Source organism: Saccopteryx bilineata, chromosome 5 (genome assembly GCF_036850765.1).
Source record: "Saccopteryx bilineata isolate mSacBil1 chromosome 5, mSacBil1_pri_phased_curated, whole genome shotgun sequence".
Taxonomy (NCBI): Eukaryota; Metazoa; Chordata; class Mammalia; order Chiroptera; family Emballonuridae; genus Saccopteryx; species Saccopteryx bilineata.
The window spans coordinates 33,746,807-33,767,724 of NC_089494.1; the positions used below are offsets into that span (position 1 = coordinate 33,746,807).

Here is a 20,918-nt window from a genome sequence, read left to right on the forward strand (position 1 = left end):
GACCGGAGGAGGCGACTGACTGAGCAGCACACCCGGGCAGTGAGGAGGCGCGGGAGAACCAGCCGGGTCTGAGCTGACAGATACACTGCCGGCCAGCAAGCGGGCGCACTAGGGCAGGGTGCAGCCATGATCACATCAGCTGCTGGAGTTATTTCTCTTCTGGATGAAGATGAACCACAGCTTAAAGAATTTGCACTACACAAATTGAATGCTGTTGTCAATGACTTCTGGGCAGAAATTTCTGAGTCTGTAGACAAAATAGAAGTTTTATATGAAGATGAAGGTTTCCGGAGTCGGCAGTTTGCAGCCTTAGTGACATCTAAAGTATTTTATCACCTGGGGGCTTTTGAGGAGTCTCTGAATTATGCACTTGGAACAGGTGACCTCTTCAATGTCAATGATAACTCTGAAAATGTGGAGACTATTATAGCAAAATGCATTGACCACTACACCAAACAATGTGTGGAGAATGCAAATTTGCCCAAAGGAGAAAAAAACCCAATTGACCAGAGATTGGACGGCACTGTGAATAAAATGTTTCAGCGATGTCTAGATAGATGACCACGAGTATAAGCAAGCTATCGGCATTGCTCTGGAGACACGAAGGCTCGATGTCTTTGAGAAGACCATCTTGGAGTCGAATGATGTCCCAGGAATGCTAGCGTATAGCCTCAAGCTCTGCATGTCTTTGATGCAGAATAAACAGTTTCGGAATAAAGTACTAAGAGTTCTAGTTAAAATCTACATGAACTTGGAGAAACCTGATTTTATCAATGTTTGCCAGTGCTTAATTTTCTTAGATGATCCCCCAGGCTGTGAGTGATATCTTAGAAAAACTGGTGAAGGAAGACAACCTCCTGATGGCTTATCAGATTTGTTTTGATTTGTATGAAAGTGCTAGCCAGCAGTTTCTGTCATCTGTAATCCAGAACCTTCGGACCGTTGGCACTCCTATTGCTTCTGTGCCCGGATCCACCAACACGAGAACTGTTCCCGGGCCTGAGAAAGACAGAGAGTCAATGGAAACAGAAGAAAAGATGGGTAGTGTGCTTGTAGGAAAGACACCAGAAGCGAGTCCAGAGCCCAAGGATCAGACTTTGAAAATGATTAAAATTTTAAGTGGCGAAATGGCTATTGAGTTACATCTGCAGTTTTTAATACAAAATAATAACAAAGATCTTATGATTCTAAAAAACACAAAGGATGCAGTACGGAATTCTGTATGTCACACAGCAACCGTTATAGCAAACTCTTTTATGCATTGTGGGACTACCAGCGACCAGTTTCTTAGAGATAACTTGGAATGGTTGGCCAGAACCACTAACTAGGCAAAATTTACAGCTACAGCCAGTTTGGGTGTAATTCACAAGGATCATGAGAAAGAAGCTTTACAGTTAATGGCAACATATCTTCCCAAGGACACCTCTCCCGGATCAGCCTATCAGGAAGGTGGAGGTCTCTATGCGTTAGGTCTCATTCATGCCAATCATGGTGGTGATATAATTGACTATCTGCTAAACCAGCTTAAGAATGCCAGCCACGATATTGTCCGGCATGGTTGCAGCCTGGGCCTCGGTTCGGCTGCCATGGGGACTGCGCGCCAGGATGTGTACGATTTGCTGAAAACCAACCTTTATCAGGACGATGCTGTGACAGGGGAAGCAGCTGGCCTGGCCCTTGGTTTGGTCATGTTGGGCTCTAAAAACGCCCAGGCTATTGAGGACATGGCTGGCTATGCACAGGAAACTCAGCATGAGAAGATCCTTCGTGGTCTTGCAGTTGGCATCGCACTAGTGATGTACGGGCGGATGGAAGAGGCCGACGCTCTCATTGAATCTCTCTGCCGTGATAAGGATCTAATTCTTCGACGATCTGGAATGTATACCGTAGCCATGGCTTACTGTGGCTCAGGTAACAACAAAGCCATTCGACGCCTGCTACATGTTGCTGTAAGTGATGTTAATGACGACGTCAGAAGGGCAGCAGTAGAATCACTTGGGTTCATTCTGTTCAGGACCCCTGAGCAGTGCCCCAGTGTTGTTTCCTTGTTGTCGGAGAGTTACAACCCTCATGTGCGTTATGGTGCTGCCATGGCTCTGGGGATCTGCTGTGCTGGGACAGGAAACAAGGAAGCAATTAATTTGCTAGAACCGATGACCAATGACCCTGTGAACTACGTGAGGCAAGGAGCTCTCATAGCCTCGGCTCTCATCATGATCCAGCAGACTGAAGTCACTTGTCCAAAGGTGAATCAGTTCAGACAACTAACTGTATTCCAAAGTCATCAATGATAAACATGATGATGTCATGGCCAAGTTTGGCGCTCTTCTGGCCCAGGGAATATTAGATGCAGGTAGTCATAATGTCACAATCTCCTTGCAGTCCAGGACGGGGCACACCCATATGTCTTCTGTGGTTGGCGTCCTTGTCTTTACCCAGTTCTGGTTCTGGTTTCCTCTTTCTCACTTCCTGGCATTGGCTTATACTCCCACCTGTGTCATCGGCCTTAACAAGGACTTAAAGATGCCGAAAGTTCAGTATAAATCAAATTGTAAACCATCCACATTTGCCTATCCTGCCCCTCTGGAAGTACCAAAAGAAAAAGAAAAGGAAAAGGTTTCCACGCTGTATTATCTATTACTGCCAAGGCTAAAAAGAAGGAAAAAGAAAAAGAAAAAAAAGAGGAGGAGAAAATGGAAGTGGACGAGGCAGAGAAAAAGAGAAGAAAAAAGAACCTGAGAAAAACTTCCAGTTACTGGATAACCCAGCCCGAGTGATGCCTGCCCAGCTGAAGGTTCTGACTATGCCAGAGACCTGTAGATACCAGCCCTTCAAACTGCTGTCCATCGGAGGCATCATCATTCTGAAGGACACCAGTGAAGACATTGAGGAGCTAGTGGAACCTGTGGCAGCCCATGGCCCGAAAATTGAGAAGGAAGAACAAGAGCCGGAACCCCCAGAACCATTTGAGTATATTGATGGTTAAGGACCAGAGGATCCCATTGCTCGTTTGAAGACGGTCCATTGTCCAAGCTCGTGTTGGAATGCCGGTGAGGAGATTCGCGGAGACCTGCTGTTCACTGTATATATCATTGCCTCTGAGCTGACCCAATGAACCTGGTCTCCAGGTCTTCGGCTGAGAGAAGATATATGACTATTCAGTGTGCTCTTTCACAGAACTTGGTTTTCAAATAAATATGTTAAAAAAAATAGACTGAGGACTTGAATAGCTAATTCACCAAAGAAGATATACAAATATCCAACAAGTATATGAAAAGATGTTCACCATTACTAATTATATGAGAAATGCAAATCAAAATCACAATAAGATATCACCTCATACAGGTTGGAATAGCTTTTACCCAAAAAAGAAAAGACAAGTGTTGACAATAATGTAGAGAAACTAAAACGCGTGTGTATTGTTGGAGGGAATGTAAAATTGTTCAGCTGCTATGAAAACTGTGTGGAAGTCCCTTAAAAATTAAAAATAGAGTTACAATATGATCCAACAATGCCATTCCTAGGTATATATTCAAAATAATTCAAAAAAGGATCTCAAAGAGATATTTGCACACCAGTGTTTATTGCAGTATTATTCACAATAGCCAAGAGGTAAAGGCAATCCAAAGTGTCTATCGATAGGTGAATGGATTAAAAAAAATGTTGTATATACAGACAATAGAATACTATGCAACCTTTAAAAAGAAGGAAATAGCCTGACCAGGCGGTGGCGCAGTGGATAGAGCGTCGGACTGGGATGCGGAAGACCCAGGTTCAAGACCCTGAGGTCGCCAGCTTGGGCGCAGGCTCATCTGGTTTGAGCAAAGCTCACCAGCTTGAATCCAAGGTCAGTGGCTCGAGCAAGGGGTTACTCAGTCTGCTGAAGGCCCGCAGTCAAGGCACATATGAGAAAGCAATTAATGAACAACTAAGGTGTTGCAACCCGCAACGAAAAACTAATGATTGAAGCTTTTCATCTCTCTGTACCTGTCTGTTTGTCCCTGTCTATCCCTCTCTCTGATTCTCTCTCTCTCTGTAAAAAGAAGGAAATAATTTCACATCTTACAATATGGATAAACTTCAAGAACATTGTGCTAAGTGAAATAAGCCAGTTGCAAAAGGGCAAATATGTATGATTCTAATACTCCTTTATACCCCCCTCTTGTCATTTTTATATAAAACATCTCTCAATATATTTAGCTAAATGTGAATTTATATTGATTTAAAAAATTATATTTTAGTATCACAGAGTTCATTCTAGCCTTCCTTTCTTGTTTGTCTGTAACTTCTCAGTGAGAAATCTGGATCTCATCATTTACTATTCATTTACTTACTTATTCAGCCTCTCTCTCTCTCTCTCTCTCTATATATATATATATATATATATATGCAGTGCAAGTTTGAGAGTTGCTCACGTGTACTATACCCATGAAGAACAAATTAACATACTAGAGTACAGTACATATAATGTTTATGTACAGTTCATTTTATCTTTAGCCTTCCAATTTCCATTCAAAGCACCCAATTAGCAAGGTCAGTTCCTTTTCTCTCCTGCTCCCTTCAGTGTAGTTATGTCTTATATTTGTAATTGTTAGATTCATTTGTCACTGTCTGCATTATTCTTTATCTCCAACATCCTGTTTCTTTATTGTTTTTATTTTACTTTATAAACATTAATTCTTACTCTTTGTGAAATAGAGTTCAATAGATTTTGACAAACGCAGTCATGTATTTCAATTATTTTAAAAAAATTTTAAATATGATCTGTTCAAGCTTTCTCACTCCACTTGAATCAGTTTGGCAAAAAGACTTTTTCTGAATGTCACCAACATTTTTCCAGATGGTTTATCATGATCAACTAGCCATATTGTTCTCCTTCTTAATTTTTCACTTAGTATCACATTGTTTATACAGCCTATATATCTACTTTATTACTTTAAATGGCTAAAATATTTTTATATTAATAATAATAGTTAATACTTGTATTGCAAGCTACTATATTAGTGCCTTAAAATATTAACTCATTAAACCCTCACAACAATCCTAAGAGGAAGGTATTATTACTATATTTTAAATGTGGGAAAATTATGGATGGAGGGGCTAATTGATTGTCTAAAGACACCTAGCTATCAAGTGGTAAATATGGGTTTTGAATTTAGGCAGACTGGCTCTGGAGTCTATGTTGCAAACCACTAAATTCTACTGTCTCTCATTGTGAGTCTGTACTATAATTATTTAATCAATGCCTTATTAAGAATGCCCTTTATTACTTTTTATGTTATTAAGCCTGTAAACATTTTTAAAATTAAATTTATTAGGGTGACATTGGTTAAAAAGATCATATAGGTTTCAACTGTAGATTTCTGTGATCCCACCACCCAAAGTCAAATCTTCCATCACCATATATTTGGCCCCCTTTACCCTTTACTACCTTCTTCCCCCTTCCCTCTGGTGCCCACCATACTGTTGGCTGTGTCTATGAGTTTCAGGTGTATATCCCACATATGTGTGAAATCATATGGTTCTTGGCTTTTTCTGACTGACTTAATTCACTTAGCATAATATTCTTATGGTCCATCCATGTTGTCACAAATGGAAGTATTCCATCATTTTTTATGGCCAAGAAGTATTCCATAGTATATACGTACCACATCTTCTTTATCCAATCATCAATTGAAGGATACTTTGGTTGTCTCCATGTCTTGGCCACTGTGAATAATGCTGCAATAAGTAGAGGTATGCACACATCTTTGCAAATAAATGCTTTCATGTTTTTATAGGAGATACCCAGAAGGGAGATTACTGGGTCATATAATAACTCTATTCTTAATTTTTTGAGAAATTGCCGTACTGTTTTCCGTAGTGCTGGTGGGGATGTAAACAGTGAATAAGAGTTCCTTTCTCTCTACAACTTCTCCAACACTTGTTATTACCTGTTTTGTTGATAACAGCCGTTCTAACAGGTGTGAGGTGGTATCTCATTATAGTTTTGATTTGCCATTTCTCCAATAGCTAGTGAAGTTGAACATCTTTTTATATATCTGTTCGCCATTTGTCTTCTTGGGGAAGTTGTCTGCTCAAATCTTATGCCCATATTTTAATTGGATTTTTTGTTTGGTGTTGAGTTGTATGAGATCTTTATATATTTTGGATATTAACCCCTTGTCAGAGCTGTTGTTTGCAAATGTCTTCTCCCATTCAGTTGTTTTTTCTTTTGTTGTTGGTTTCTTTTGCTGTGCAGAAGCTTTTCAGTTTGATATAGTCCCATTCATTTATTTTTACTTTTACTTCCCTTGCCTTAAGTTATTGTCTCAGATCTTATATTTAGGTTTTTAATCCATTTTGAATTAAGTTTTGTACACAAGAACAAGCTGTAATTTAGCTTCATTCTTTTGCATGTGACTTTTCAATGTTCCTAGAAGCATTAATTGAAGAGGCTTTCTTTTCTCTATTCTGCATTTTTAGCTCCTTTGTCAAAAATTATTTGCCCAGATACATGTGGTTTTATTTGTGGGCTCTCAATTCTGTTCCATTGGTCTGTTTTTCTGGCAATACCATGCTGTTCTGATTATCATATTGTTCTGTAGTATAATTTGAAGTCAGAAAATGTGATACTTCCAGCTTTTTTTCCCCCTCAGGATTGCTTTGACTATTTGGGGTCTTTTATGGTTCCATACAAATCTGATGATTTTTTATTGTATTTCTTTAAAAGATGTCAGTGGGATTTTGATGGGGATTACATTAAATCTATATATTGCTTTGGGCAATATGTACATTTTAACTATGTTGATTCTCCCAATCTATGAACATGGAATATCTTTCCATTTCATTATACATTTTTCAATCTATTTTAATAATTATTTTTACTTTTCAGAATATAAGTCTGCACATTTTTGTTTATTTCTAGTTATTTTATTTTTCTGTTCCTTTGATTGCAAAAAGTTTTTTTCATTATTTTTCTGAAGTTTTATTGTTAGTACATAAGAAAGCAGTGATTTTTTTGTACATTGGTTTTGTATTATGCAACTTTATTGTAGAGTTGGTTGTTTCTAATAATTTTTTTGTAGAGTCTTGAGGGTTTTCTATATACAGAACCATGTCATCTGCAAAAAGTGACACTTTTACTTCTTCCTTCTCAACTTAGAAAACTTTTATTTCTTTCTCTTGCCAAATTGTTTTGGCTAGGACTTCCAGAACTATGTTCAATAAGAGTGGTGGGAGTGGGCATCCTTGTCTTGTTCCTGGTTTTAGAGGGAAAACTTTTAGTTTTTCACAGTTGAGTATGATATTAGCTGAGGGTTTGTCATGTATGACCTTTATTACATTTAAGTACTTTCTTTCTATACCCATTTTATTGAATGTTTTAATCTTAAGTGGATGTTGTATTCTCTCAAATGCTTTTTCTGCGTCTATTGAGAGGATCATATGCCTGACCTGTGGTGGAGCAGTGGGTAAAGCATTGATCTGGAAATGCTGAAGTTGCCGTTTTGAAACCCTGGGCTTGCCTGGTCAAGGCACATATGGGAGTTGATGCTTCCTGCTCTTCCCCCTTCTTTCTCTCTCTCTCTTCTCTCTAAAATGAATAAATAAAATCTTTTTAAAAATGAGAGATCATATGATTTTTATCCCTTGTTTTGTTAATGGATATACTACATTGATCAATTTGCATGTGTTGAACTATTCTTGTGCCCCTGGAGTGAACCCCACTTGATTGTAACATTATTTTTTAATGCATTATTGTATTCAACTTGCTAATATTTTGTTTAGAATTTTTAATCCAGTCTGCTACTCTATGTCTCTTCATTGGTGAATTCAGTTCATTTATATTTAGGGAAATTATTGATATATAAGAATTTCCTATAGCAATTTTATCATTTGTTATATGGTAGCTCTGTGCCTTCATTTGTTCTTTTCTTTTGTGTTTCGATCTCTGTTGTTGGCATTCCATACTTCTTTCCTTTGTTTCCTCTTTTTTAAGCTATCTGTCTCAGTTTTGGGTGAGGGTTGTATGCCGTTATGATTAGGTTTATGAAAAATGAAAAAATCTATGAGAACTATCTGACTCCATTAGAAAGAGCAATATAAGAATAATGGGTATTTCAGAAGAAGAAGAGAGGAAGAAGGGAATTGAGGGCCTATTCTAACAAATAGTTGATGAGAACTTCTCAAACATATGGAAAGAGCTAGATCCTTGAATCCAAGAAGCAAACAGTATAGCTAGTTACCTCAATCAAAAGAGTCCTTTCCTGAGGCATATCGACTAAAACTGTCAGAAATTAATGCCAAAGAAAGAATTCTCAAGGAAGCCAGGGAAAAGAAGAAAGTAACCTATAAAGAAAAGTCCATTAGGTTATCATCGGAATTCTCAGCAGAAACTCTACAAGTCAGAAGAGAGTGAAACCAAATATTCAAACTACCAAAAGAAAGAAGTTACCAGCCAAGAATAATATATCCAGCAAAGTTATCCTTTAAACATTAAGGAGAAAGACTTTTCCTGACATACAGAAACTGAGGGAATTTATGACCAGAAGAACTCCATTGCAGGAAATACTCAAGGGAGTTAATAAAAGGTCACAAAACTACAAGTAAGATCACCAACAAACTTACAGAACAAACAGAGATAATTTATGACAAGAAAAACATAAAAGGGGTGGCGGTCAATGTCTGAATTTGTGAAGGAGGGTGGATATCAGATGCATTCAGAAGAAAAAAAACTACTGTATATATGAAACTTTCTATTTTTTATTTCTAGCTTCATTCCATTGTGGAGGAATACACTTGGTATATGTGAAGGTTGTTGGATCAGTTTAAAATTATGTTTAGTTATAAGTGACAAAAATGTATAAATAGTGCCTTAAATAGTGGTGCAGTGGTTTCATGGTATCATCAGGGTCCTAGGTTTCCTTTCTTTTTTTGACAGTTATCCTCAGCATGTGCGTGTTTCTGTAGATAATGCAACATGGACTCTATACCTCTAAGTATCACCATTTATTTCAGGTAGAAAGAAGGAAAGGACAAGGATTAATCAGGTACCTGTCAGCTGGGTCTGCCTTTGTTATAAGATACTCTCTGAGAAGCTTCTCCCAATAATAGGTAGCTGGCCAGAACCACTGTTGTCTTCAAAGGATGCTGGAATATGTAGCATTATTTTTGTTTGTTTTTTAAGCAAGGAACATTTCTGTCCCCTAAATAATTGAGGTTTTTGTGATAATATATATTTTGCTACAGGCAATTATTAGTCTCTTTCACAGGGTGCAAGAGACTAGTTAGGAGACTATTGTTTGGGGAGAGATGATAGTGGCTTGTATCATGATGGTAGTGAGGTTGATGGTGAGATGTGATCAGATACTTGATATATTTTGAAGGCAGCAGCCTCAGGACTTAATGCTGGATTTTGATATGGAAAGCAGAAAGACAAAAATAAAAGGTGACACTCAGGTTTCTGGCCTAACGATTCAGTAGATAATAACACTATTAACTGAGATGAGGAAAAATAGAGAAAGGCCAAGATTTGAGGGTTTTTATGGGGGGAGGGAAGCAAAGTGGTCATTTATAATACTATTCAAATACATTACATTTGACATGCCTGTTACCCAGCTAAGTGGAAATCAGTACCTTTTTAAAAAATATCTCTGAAGAAGTTATTTAGAATCTTTTTTTTTTTCTTTTAGACACAGAGAGAGCTGGGGAGAGGGACAGATAGGGACATACAGACAGGAAGGGAGAGAGATAAAAAGCATCAATTCTTTGTTACTGCACCTCAGTTGTTCATTGATTGCTTTCTCATATGTGCCTTGACTGGGGGGCTACAGCTGACCGAGTGACCCCTTGGTCAAGCCAGCCACCTTGGGCTCAAGCTGGTGAGCCTTGCTCAAACCAGATGAGCCCACGCTCAAGCTGGTGACCTTGGGGTTTCAAACCTGGGTCTTCCACGTCCCAGTCCAATGCTCTATCCACTGCGCCACCGCTGGGTCAGGCTAGAATCCTTTGGAAGGGTCACCCTCCCTGAACCCACATTCCTCAGAAATATCTCTATTTACTCTATTTATGCTGGAGTTTGTCTGTCTGTTCTTACTGATTCTTTACTTATATGTATTGATTTCCCTCATATACTATCTGGTGAGCCTCGTTGGTTCATTATATTTATGAATGAAAGAGTGAATATGCTGACTGCACAGGTGTGCTCTGTGAGGCAAGCAGGCTTCCCCGAGGAAGGGTGGGATGGAAGGGGCTGAGCAGACAGTTGGGAACCCTACAGCATTTCCAAAGAACCCGTGTGTTTCTCTCCCCTGAATGAAGCTTTCTTTCCTTTCTTTTTATCCCTCTTCAGGTATCTGATGTGGAAATGTGAGTGACAGCAAGCTCTACTTTGCTTCTCTGTAAAGACTTAAAACTCATATAGGATCTCCCCCTAGACAGACGCTCATTTTCTATAGAGAGCAGTTTTTTGGATGTTTGGTGGGCGGCGCCTGGGGACAGGCGATGCTGCCCGCAGGCTCTGCTGCGTGTGCACTGAGGAGAGAGCAGGGACGGGGGGTCCACGTGGTCCAGCTGTTCCAGATACAGCCACTTATTGGAATAACTGTGACATTTTCACCATCATTAACCTGCTTTGTATATTCGGACCTTGGATTTATTGTTTCTCAGGCCCACCTGATTTCTGTTGTTTAAGGCTCTGGTTTTCTTGATGGGAGGGGGGGGTCTATTAAGTCAACCACATTTGCTTCCATATATATTTTTTTTAACTTTCTCAACCTTCTGGATCCTAGTGTCTCACCTTAGTGATTGTCATGCTATTTAAAAATATACATTATTTAGGAGAGAATGAGCCCTCATACTCAGCTTACTACCCTGACACTCATATATCGATTCGTTTCTATCTTCTGAAATGAATGCTAAAGCATTTCCTACCAGTATAACAGCACTGGAGTTTTTTATTCACAAAAGTATTATCTGTTTATCTAATTAATAATATGGAGTGTAACAGAGTAAAAGTTAGTATATTCTCTTTCCTCTCCTCCAGAGTTACTCCCCTGAGAAAACAATGCTAGTACTTTGTATCCTTTCACACATTGGGATGGGCTTAAAGAGCTAGTTTTATTTATTTATTTATTTATTTATTTATTTATTAACAAAAATAAGATCAGCCTGACCAGGCAGTGGTGCAGTGGATCATAGACATGATCCCATGGTCTCTGGCTTTGGCCCAAAGGTCACTGGTTTAAAACCCATGGTTGCTGGCTTGAGCCCAAGGTCGCTGGCTTGAGCAAGGGGCACTTGCTCTGCTGCCCCCCCTCCCCAATCAAGGCACATATGAGAAAACAATCAATGAACAACTAAGGTGCTGCAAGTGTTAGTTGATGCTTCTCATCTCTCTCCCTTCCTGTCTGTCTGTCCCTATCTCTCTCTCTCTCTGTCACAGAAAAATAAAAAATGAGATCTCATTTTTTTACTTTTCTTCTACTTTCTTGTCATATTTATTTAATTTATTTTTAATATTTCCACTAATTCATTTAAAGCAATAAACTTTTAAATGTTAGAATTTAAACTGTTTTTAAGGGATATTTTGGGAAATTCAAACAAAATGAACAAAACAGCTGGTGTTGGAAATGTGTAAACTGTATTTCAAGAATTCCAAGTTAAGCACATTTTCCTGAAAGAAAGAAACAATAGTGGGGGAATATTGAGGAACTTGCAGAAATTATTTAGAGTCAGTGTGAGGCCCATGAATAACAGCAAAAGTGAGAGAAGCCACTGAAGATTTAAGAATAAGGTCATGTTATTAACTTCTTAATATTCTAAGTGTTCCTTAACATTAAGCAATTAATGACTCTTTAATATTACTGATGGAGGCCCTGGCGTGCGGGAGACCCAGGTTCGAATCCCGGCCAGGGCACATGGGAGAAGCGCCCATTTGCTTCTCCACCCTCCCCCTCCTTCCTCTCTGTCTCTCTCTTCCCCTTCCCGCAGCGAGGCTCCATTGGAGCAGAGATGGCCCGGGCGCTGGGGATGGCTCCTTGGCCTCTACCCCAGGCACTAGAGTGGCTCTGGTCGCAGCAGAGCGACACCCCGGAGGGGCAGAGCATCGCCCCCTGGTGGGCAGAGCGTCGCCCCTGGTGGGCGTGCCGGGTGGATCCCGGTTGGGCGCATGCGGGAGTCTGTCTGACTGTCTCTCCCCGTTTCCAGCTTCAGGAAAAAAAAATATATATATTACTGATGGATGAAAACTAGACTTCTGGGGGTGAGGATTCTACAAGCTTATACAAATGTTGAATTATAATGTTGTACACCTAAAACTTATATAATGTTACAAACCAATGTTACCTAAATAAAAACAGAAAAATGCAAGTTAAAAAATAAAAAAGAATTTTTTATGAAAATGTCATTCACTGAATTTGTATTTCAACAAACTTGATATGTAACGAACTCTCTAGGGACTAAGGAGATAATATACAGGAAAGTGGCAGCTGTGTGTGTTCTGCACACACTGAGGAAGAGAACAATGATGAAGAAGGATCCAAGGATTCAGCTACAAAGTGTTCTACGAAGCGATGGTGTCAGTTCCCTGTAGATGAGTTGGCAGTGTGGAGGCACCTTAGGATGCTTCCAAACCATCATTCTCCCTCACTGCTGTCTTGACTATTTGGCAAAAGGAGCAGCAGATGAAAATTTAGGAGTACTAAATAAGCTTCTAATCATCTGGATAACTTGAAGCAACACACTTCATATTCTTGTGTAAAATGGGAGTAGGACTGGACTATCTCTAAAATGCCTCTATCTCTAAAAATTTGATGGGTCTGTGATTCTAATTGTTGCTTCTTAGGCAGTGTCAGGTACCCATTTAATAATTGCAGGCTGAGAGTCATGGAAAATACTATTTTAGTATAATATAAGATGCCATTTGTTATCTAAAGCATTTCAAAACCATTTAAAATTAGATTATAATTTGTTCTGACAATTCTGTTTTTTACTTTTGTTTCTGCTTGAAGTTGCTGTGCATTGTTTTGATTTTATAAATTCAATAGAATAAATATTACAGTATTAAGGAGGCTAAGATTATATATGTAGTATATCTATATATATACAGATTTATTTTGATAATTGGTAAAGTGTAGTAATTATGAGAAACCTATTTAGGTTTTAAAATTTTGTATACCTTTAATAACTATTGAAAGAGTAAAATTATCTTGGGAAATATTCTTTCATTACAACAGTCTAAAATTAAAACTTCTGTTTTTATAAGGTGGCTTTTTTACAAGAAGAATGCATTATACCATCTTTGAGATCAGAATATATAGAATTCAAACCAAAATATGAGGTGAGTGCTGAGTTATCCTTCCCCAATACCAAATATATACTTAAATCCTAGGTTTCTCTAATATATACTAGAAATGATAAAAATGACCGCTGTTCTAGATATTATAAATTGTAATTAAAATGATTTGTGCAAAGGTGTCTGCTAATTCAAACTGAATTACCCAGGGCAGGCAGCGAGGATGCTTAATTAGTGGAATTATCAATACAATGTTTCCGTACTTGCAACATTGAGAAAATCCTTTCTTGCCACGGTCAAATCAATTAGTTTCTAACTTGAAGTTTAAGGACTGACAGTGTTCACATTTAATATTCATGTCACCAGAGGAATGCTCAAAAATTAAAGTTTCTCCGTTTGAAACTGTTTTAATCCTTGTTGCGTTTCGGTCAGCATTACTCTGTTGGGGTTTTTTTGCATTTCTCTCCTGCCTTTGTTCAAGGGACTCATTTTGTCGAGACAGGCTTTTTTGTCTTGCATCTGAAGCAAGCCTTGTTTCTCTATGCTCATCAGTCTCATAATTGCTGAGAAAGACGCATTTGCTCTGCGACTGAAGCAAGCCTTGTCTTTCTCTGCTCAGTGGTTTCTTTTTGTCGAGAAAGCCGTTTTTGTGCAGCTTTAGCTCCTTTTCTCTCCTCTTCAGTGCTGTATTTTCTAGGAGGCATTCTTAAAAGAAATTACGTTAAGACGTAGTTTTTATGTAAAACAGATGATTGCCAATGCAAACAAATGTTCACCTTCCCCCTGACACGCTCAATTTGCGTTCAGCCTTAAATTGTTTCAAAAGCAGATGATTGCCAATGCAAACAAATGTTCACCTTCCCCCTGACCCACTCAATTTGCGTTCAGCCGTGGCAACTTCACCCCATTGGCTAGTACAGTTACGCAAGCAACCAATAAGCTATCGGCGACAGACACTTAAGCCGCATATAATAAAGATAATTCAATAGCTCCAAAAGCAAAGTACCCATTAGAAACACTGGGTTCTCTTTCAAAAGTACATATTCCCAGATCCCATCTCTGACCTAATGAATCTGGTCTAGAAACAGAGCCTAGGTATCTATCTGTACTTCTCAAAAAACCCAAGGGGATTTGTATGCTTTCACCTGGGAATCACCTAGCATTTGAAAACCAATTGTAATAAATTGTGTCCATTAAAATGGACCTTGAACTACTAAGTTGAAATAAACTAGAATAAATTCTAGGCTGATTATTTTACATTTTGCTTTTTCCACTGGATAATGTAGTTGTATGAACAAAGAATTTAAATGAGAGACTTCATTTTCAAGGCTACTTCAGTGGTATAACAGTCCAATCCTAGAGCTACAAAATTGCCAGTGGATCTTACACTGAAATCTTACTGTAATCAGAATTTTGTCTGCTTTTGTCCCTTAACCTTTTCTGAGGAATATATAGTTTCCTCAAAAAACAAGATTTTCCCTGGCCGGTTGGCTCAGTGGTAGAGCGTCGGCCTGGAGTGCAGGAGTTCCGGGTTCAATTCCCGGCCAGGGCACACAGGAGAAGAGCCCATCTGCTTCTCCACCCCTCCCCCTCTCCTTCCTCTCTGTCTGTCTCTTCCCCTCCCACAGCTGAGGCTCCATTGGAGCAAAGTTGGCCCGAGTGCTGGGGATGGCTCTGTGGCCTCTGCCTCAGACGCTAGAATGGCTCTGGATGCAACAGAGCATCGCCCCCTGGTGGGCATGCCAGGTGGATCCCGGTGGGGCGCATGCAGGAATCTGTCTGACTGCCTCCCTGTTTCCAGCTTCGGAAAAATACAAAAAAAAAAAAGAGCAAGATTTTATTGTGATGTGCTAATGGTTGAGTAGAACTCATCATCACTGTTGAAATTCTCAGACTTAAAGGTAGGTGATATATGCCTCTAAGTCATCTTTTAGGAATATTTATGATACTTCAGCCCGATGAGTGGTGGCTCGGTGAATAATAGAGCATTAACCCAGGACACTGAGGTGCCTGGTTCAAAATCCTGAGGTTGTTGATTTAAGGGTGAGCTTGTCAGCTTAAGCACAAGATTGCCAGTTTGAGCATAGGGTCATTGACATGATCCCAGGGTCACTGGCTTGTGTCCAAGGTCTCTGGCTTGAGGAAGGAGTCACTGGCTCAGCTTGAGCCTCAAATCAAGGCACATATGAGGGGCAATCAATGAACAACTAAAGTAAAGCAACTATGAGTTGATGCTTCCCATCTCTTTCCTTCCCCACCTCAAATAAAAATAAAGAATATTTATGGCTTGACCAGTTGGTGGCACAGTGGATAGAGCAGCAGATCAGGATGTAGAGGACCCAGGTTTGAAACCCTGAGGTTGCTGACTTGAGCGCAGGCTCATCCAGCTTGAGTGCGGGCTCACCAACTTGAGTGCGGGGTTGCTGGCTTGAGCATGGGATCAGAGACATGATCCCATGGTCACTGGCTTGAGCCCAAAGGTTGCTGGCTTGAAGCCCAAGGTTACTGGCTTAAACCCAAGGTTGCTGGCTTGAGCAAGAGGTCACTCGCTCTGCTGTAGCCCTGTCCCCAGTCAAGGTGCCTATGAGAAAGCAATCAATGAACAACTAAGGTGCCACAGTGAATAATTGATGCTTCCCATCTCTCTCCATTCCTGTCTCTCTGTCCTTATCTGTCCCTATATCTCTCTCTCTCTCTATCTCTCTCTCTGTCACACACACAAAAAGAATATTCATGATACTCTTAATGGGACATGTACTACTTTGCACTTTTAAAAACTTCCTACATTGATACTAAAATGATCCATACTTATATGGATAGGACTTAGATCCTGTTGTTAATCATTGTTTAAGCAAATGCAGCTAACACTGGAAATTGAATTCTTAAAAAAACTATGCCTGACCTGTGGTGGCGCAGTGGATAAATCGTCGGCCTGGGATGCTGAGGTCGCCGGTTCTAAACCCTGGGCTTGCCCAGTCAAGGCACATATGGGAGTTGATGCTTCCTGCTCCTCCCCACTTTCTCTCTCTCTCTCACTCTCTCTCCTCTCTAAAATGAATAAATAAATTAAAAAAAAAACTATTTATGTGTGCCTTTGAAGTATTTGCAAATATTCCAGGTAGCAAAATGCTCTTGGACACAAAATAGTATCAGAGATAGGAAATTTGAAAATTTTGCATTAGAATTTCAAATATTTTTAAAATAATTAGTTTTCTCTTTGTAGAAGGTAGGAGGATGAATAAACTGACAGGTTGCTCAAAGAAAATTAGCTATAAAATGTATTATAAATTCAAAATAAATGTTACAGAATGTCTTACCTTCTTTTTTTAATATTACAGAATTTCAACACCAAAGATGGTTTTGATCCTTCTCTAAGGAATGTAAAGAACAAAATTTCAATCAAAAAGAGGAATGACCAAGATATGTCCAGATGTGGAAACATTTTAAGTGAGGAGGTTATCGTACATGAAGACCAAGATCCTCCTTACCCAACACATTCAAAAACTCCAAGTCCTGCTGATAAAACCTGGCCCCTTGAACTTGATATCACCACACTAAATACTGTAGACACTAACATTAAGTTAGCCAGTGATCCTACTATTCCTACAATAAGTAGTTTAGATATGAAGAATAAGTTAAAGGAAAGACTTCCAAGTATATCTTTACCAAACTTAGAAGGAGAATCATCACTGACTGGAAATACCAATGTAAGCACATGTCGCATGTCAAAATCATTAAGTCTCACTTCCCACATAGAAAACTTAAAACAGTCAATGGTGCTCAAGTCAATTTTAAGTGAAAATCAGCAAGACCTTTCAGATCATTTATTTTCTAAACCAGAAGTGCCTATAGACACTGAAGCAAGAAAAAAAAGCCATAGCTCTCCACTTCTGAGTGTTCATGTTATACCATCCAGTAGTTTGGAAGACAACATATTTGAAAAAATCCAAGATTTAAATAGTGGGCTTTCAAAAGCAGACATTTTGAATTCAAAATCTCTTGTAAATCCAGTAATTAAAGAGATTTCTGCAGTTTCACTTTCAGAAGGTGGGCCAGGAAATTATCCAGAAGTAGAAACGGAATTTGTCTCTGAAAAACACTTAGAGGCTGGCGAGATAGCTTTTCCAATGAAAAAAAAGAGTAGTTTCAAAAAGAAGCATTTAGAAAGTAAAGAATATAGCGCCCAACCAGGTTCCCCTGGCATCAGGCCTGACTTTGTTATAAAGCAAATATTCACTGCCCCGGTCTTCTCCGAGTTGGAGACAGGAGTGGAAGAAACGAGTGAGACACAGATGAACTGGGAGACTTTACCTTCAAATATCCTAGTTCACTATGAGGAAAGCAATGACAAAATAGAATTGCCAGAGGCCAAATCTGTTATAAGCCAGATGATACAAACATTTCCTATAGAAACTCTTTTAGAATCTGGGATAATCAAAGTGATAGAAAAAGAATATGAGGAGAGTTCTTCGCTGGATACAGAAGCAGCCTTCACTGAAGAGAAACCAGAGTACTCCACCGAGGATTATTCAGACATCGAAAACAGAACAGATTCTCTTTCAAAGCAGAATATATTCATCGTTCCCAAAGAAACCGCTTCTTTTTTAAGTAGAGTTGAATTTATAGATGCAGGCCAAAATATATGCCCACAAGATTCAACATATCAGTCAACACCAGATAAAAAAACAGATCTGCCCAGTAATGGTCAGAGACTTGTTAGAGAAGACAGTGATCTATGTTCTATCTCAACACCAGATGAAAAAACAGATCTGCCCAGTAATGGTCAGAGACTTGTTAGAGAAGACAGTGATCTATGTTCTATCTCAACACCAGATAAAAAAACAGATCTGCCCAGTAATGGTCAGAGACTTGTTAGAGAAGAAAGTGATCTATGTTCTGTCTTAAAAAATTTAAGTAACTTGTTAATGGGTAAACTTAATGAGTCAGAGGTAATAGTGTTAGAATCCTTTTTCAAAAACGTGTTTAATGTTTTTTTTAAATATAATCAGTCTAAAGAAAGAAGACAACCAGAAAAAGAATTAGAAAAACTAATTCAAAATCCTTTTCCAAATAACACAGAAGACCTTGAAGAAATCGAAGAGCATTTTGATAAAGCAGACAAATTAGACAGAAAACCTAATTTGAATCCAAAGCTGCGCGTGTTTCTAGAAGCACTCTCAGAGTCAGAAATAAAAATTTTAAAATCTGAATTAAGTAAACGTATCCAGCACTACCTTGTAGAAAAACTCTCCGAATCAGGACATATCACCAAACAGGACTTACCGAAAATCTATCAAAATCTGTATGTGCTGAATGAGAACGCAGAACCAGAAGGTCAAAATGTTTTTCTGGAGAAATATTCAGAAACTGTGAAAGAAACCATGTCCTTTGTAAATAATTTTAATCATCATTTTATAGATAAACATTTAGAAATAAAGCTGAGATCTTTTTTAAATGAAATTTTTCCAAACGTTTTCCTAAAAAATCTTTCAGGAAGCAGTTTATTCAAAGAGACAGAATCTAAACCTATGCGCTCAAACATATATTCTTTCAGAACAGGAAGTGCTTCAATATCTTTTCATGAGTTAAGACAGGATATTTCAAGGGGGAGTTTTGGTAGAAGTCTTGAAATAAACATGAAATATCCTTTAAATAAATCTCTGCAAAAGTATCTATTAGTTTTATCTGAAAATGAACTATTAAATTTAAAAACTGATTTAAGCAAATACCTCCAGAGACTTTTTATAGAAAAACTTTCAAAATCAGGACTAATCACTGACAGGCAATTAGAGGGAATCAACAACCATATGAACTTGATTAATTCTAGTTCCACACCATTAAAATGTATAAAGCCAGATTTATCTTTTAGAGATGAAAATCAGCTTATGGAGAAGCATTCAGAAAAGCAAACCAAATATTCAAAAATTGTTTCTCAAGCCACTTTACAAAAAGTTTCTGAGGATAAAGTTGTAGAAACAGAATTGACCAGGAAGAAAGAAAAGGAGTATTTTCCCTTAAAGAACATTAAAGAAAATCCATCAATAATTAAAGAACAGAAAAGATACCCTAAAGAAGGAGCTAAAACACCGACTATAATTAAAGCACAAACTTCTTCCAACAAAAATACCCAAGCAATTCCATTAAAGAAGTCATCAGAAATACTTACAGATGTAGTACTTAAGAAACAAAGGAAAGAACATGGTTTCATGCAGCTTCCTCAAGCAGAAAATTTTGATTTTAAAACAGAGATTCAAGACCTCCGTAGTTGGTGCGGTAAATCAAAAAGGACTCAATCAAATGCTTGCTTTGAAAGGACACCAAAAATGAAGTTCTTTGAAAAACAGGAGCATAACATCTATAAGTTGCTAATACAGGAAAAACCGGAAGCAATGTTACCACCATGTCCTGGAATTCCTTACTGCAAAATGTCAAATGAAGATGAAGTGTATGTGAGTAAGTTCCCTTCTCCTTCCAGGCAGAGTAACACTTCAACTGATTTCAGTTCAGAGGCTGGGGAGAACTTAAAATTAGAAGACCAGTTTTGTCAGAGACTGAAAGGATATAATAACAATAAAAAACATTTAGTAGCATTTGCACATTACGAAAAAGAAACACAAGCTCTTTTTATAAAACCAAGTGAAACTTGTGGTGAAAAATGTGCAAAGGTCCTTGAATCACAGTCATCTAAATGTAAAGTTGTGGAAGCTGAGAAAATCTCAAAACCATCCCTCTTCCCAAAAGTATTAAAGAGAGGCAGTCTTAGGCCCAAGGTCCGAAAAGAAAGAGACCGTGTCAATAAACAAAAATCACTTTACAAGATAGTTAAGATACTACCAACCATAGAACCCAGCACGAGGACTCGGAGGAAATCTGGTCCAAGGACATTACTTCATTGGACTGCCAGAAGAACTATACACGTAATAATGTTTTTCTAACTCTTCTACCTTGTACTTTGCAAAATTCTGTAAATATAAAGGGCACCTCCTCCAGGGTATGACACAGAAAAAGGAACCCTTCCCTTTGGGAAGATTCTACAGGCTGCTCCAGCCTGGAGCCAGAGCACACAGCCCTGTCTGTGAACACTGGCTGGGTTTCAGCCCCAACCCACCCTGAACCAGTGGCTGTTGTACAGCATTGGCAGAGGGCTGTATACTTTGGAAATGGCTGGCATTTTCTTTTCATGCAGATATAAGTATAAATATATAGCCTTTTTTCAAGTGGCTGAATTTTTGTTTCAGTGAGTAAGGATATTATAATGTGCCAGTTACTTGGCTAAGCATTGGGTATGCAAATTTTACAATCGGATCATGAACCACAAAATTTTAATTTAACTTCTTTTACCACCACTTCACAGCTGTATTGTGTGCTGACAGACTTGGGAATTCAAATCTATTTTTAATATTACATAAAGCAGGAAGGTAAATCTGCTACTAGATGTTATACAAAGTGTTCTAAAGTTTTAAAATCTAGAAATGGAAGGGCATATCTATTTTAACTTTCTGACCACTATTATCGGTTGGTATGTATAAAGTGATGACCTACAGTTGGGAAACTCGTACATTCTATGATAATTTGATGTATGTAATTCTATCTTTGAATGAGAAAACAGATCTAAGTTCAGAATAGTTGAGTTTCCTTAGTAAAT

At 38.5% G+C, this 20,918-nt stretch overlaps 1 protein-coding gene and 1 pseudogene across 1 annotated transcript in view; both read left to right on the plus strand.

Moving 5' to 3' along the window:
• The window catches only part of C2CD6 (C2 calcium dependent domain containing 6), a 99,509-nt gene that overhangs the window by 76,102 nt on the left and 2,489 nt on the right, over positions 1-20,918 (plus strand). The window contains exons 14-16 of the mRNA XM_066233025.1: positions 13,244-13,324; positions 16,612-18,001; positions 18,155-20,190. Of these exons, the coding sequence (XP_066089122.1) occupies positions 13,244-13,324; positions 16,612-18,001; positions 18,155-20,190 (3,507 nt within the window). The remainder of the gene's footprint in view (positions 1-13,243; positions 13,325-16,611; positions 18,002-18,154; positions 20,191-20,918) is intronic.
• Positions 94-3,149, plus strand: LOC136306175 (26S proteasome non-ATPase regulatory subunit 1 pseudogene; annotated as a pseudogene).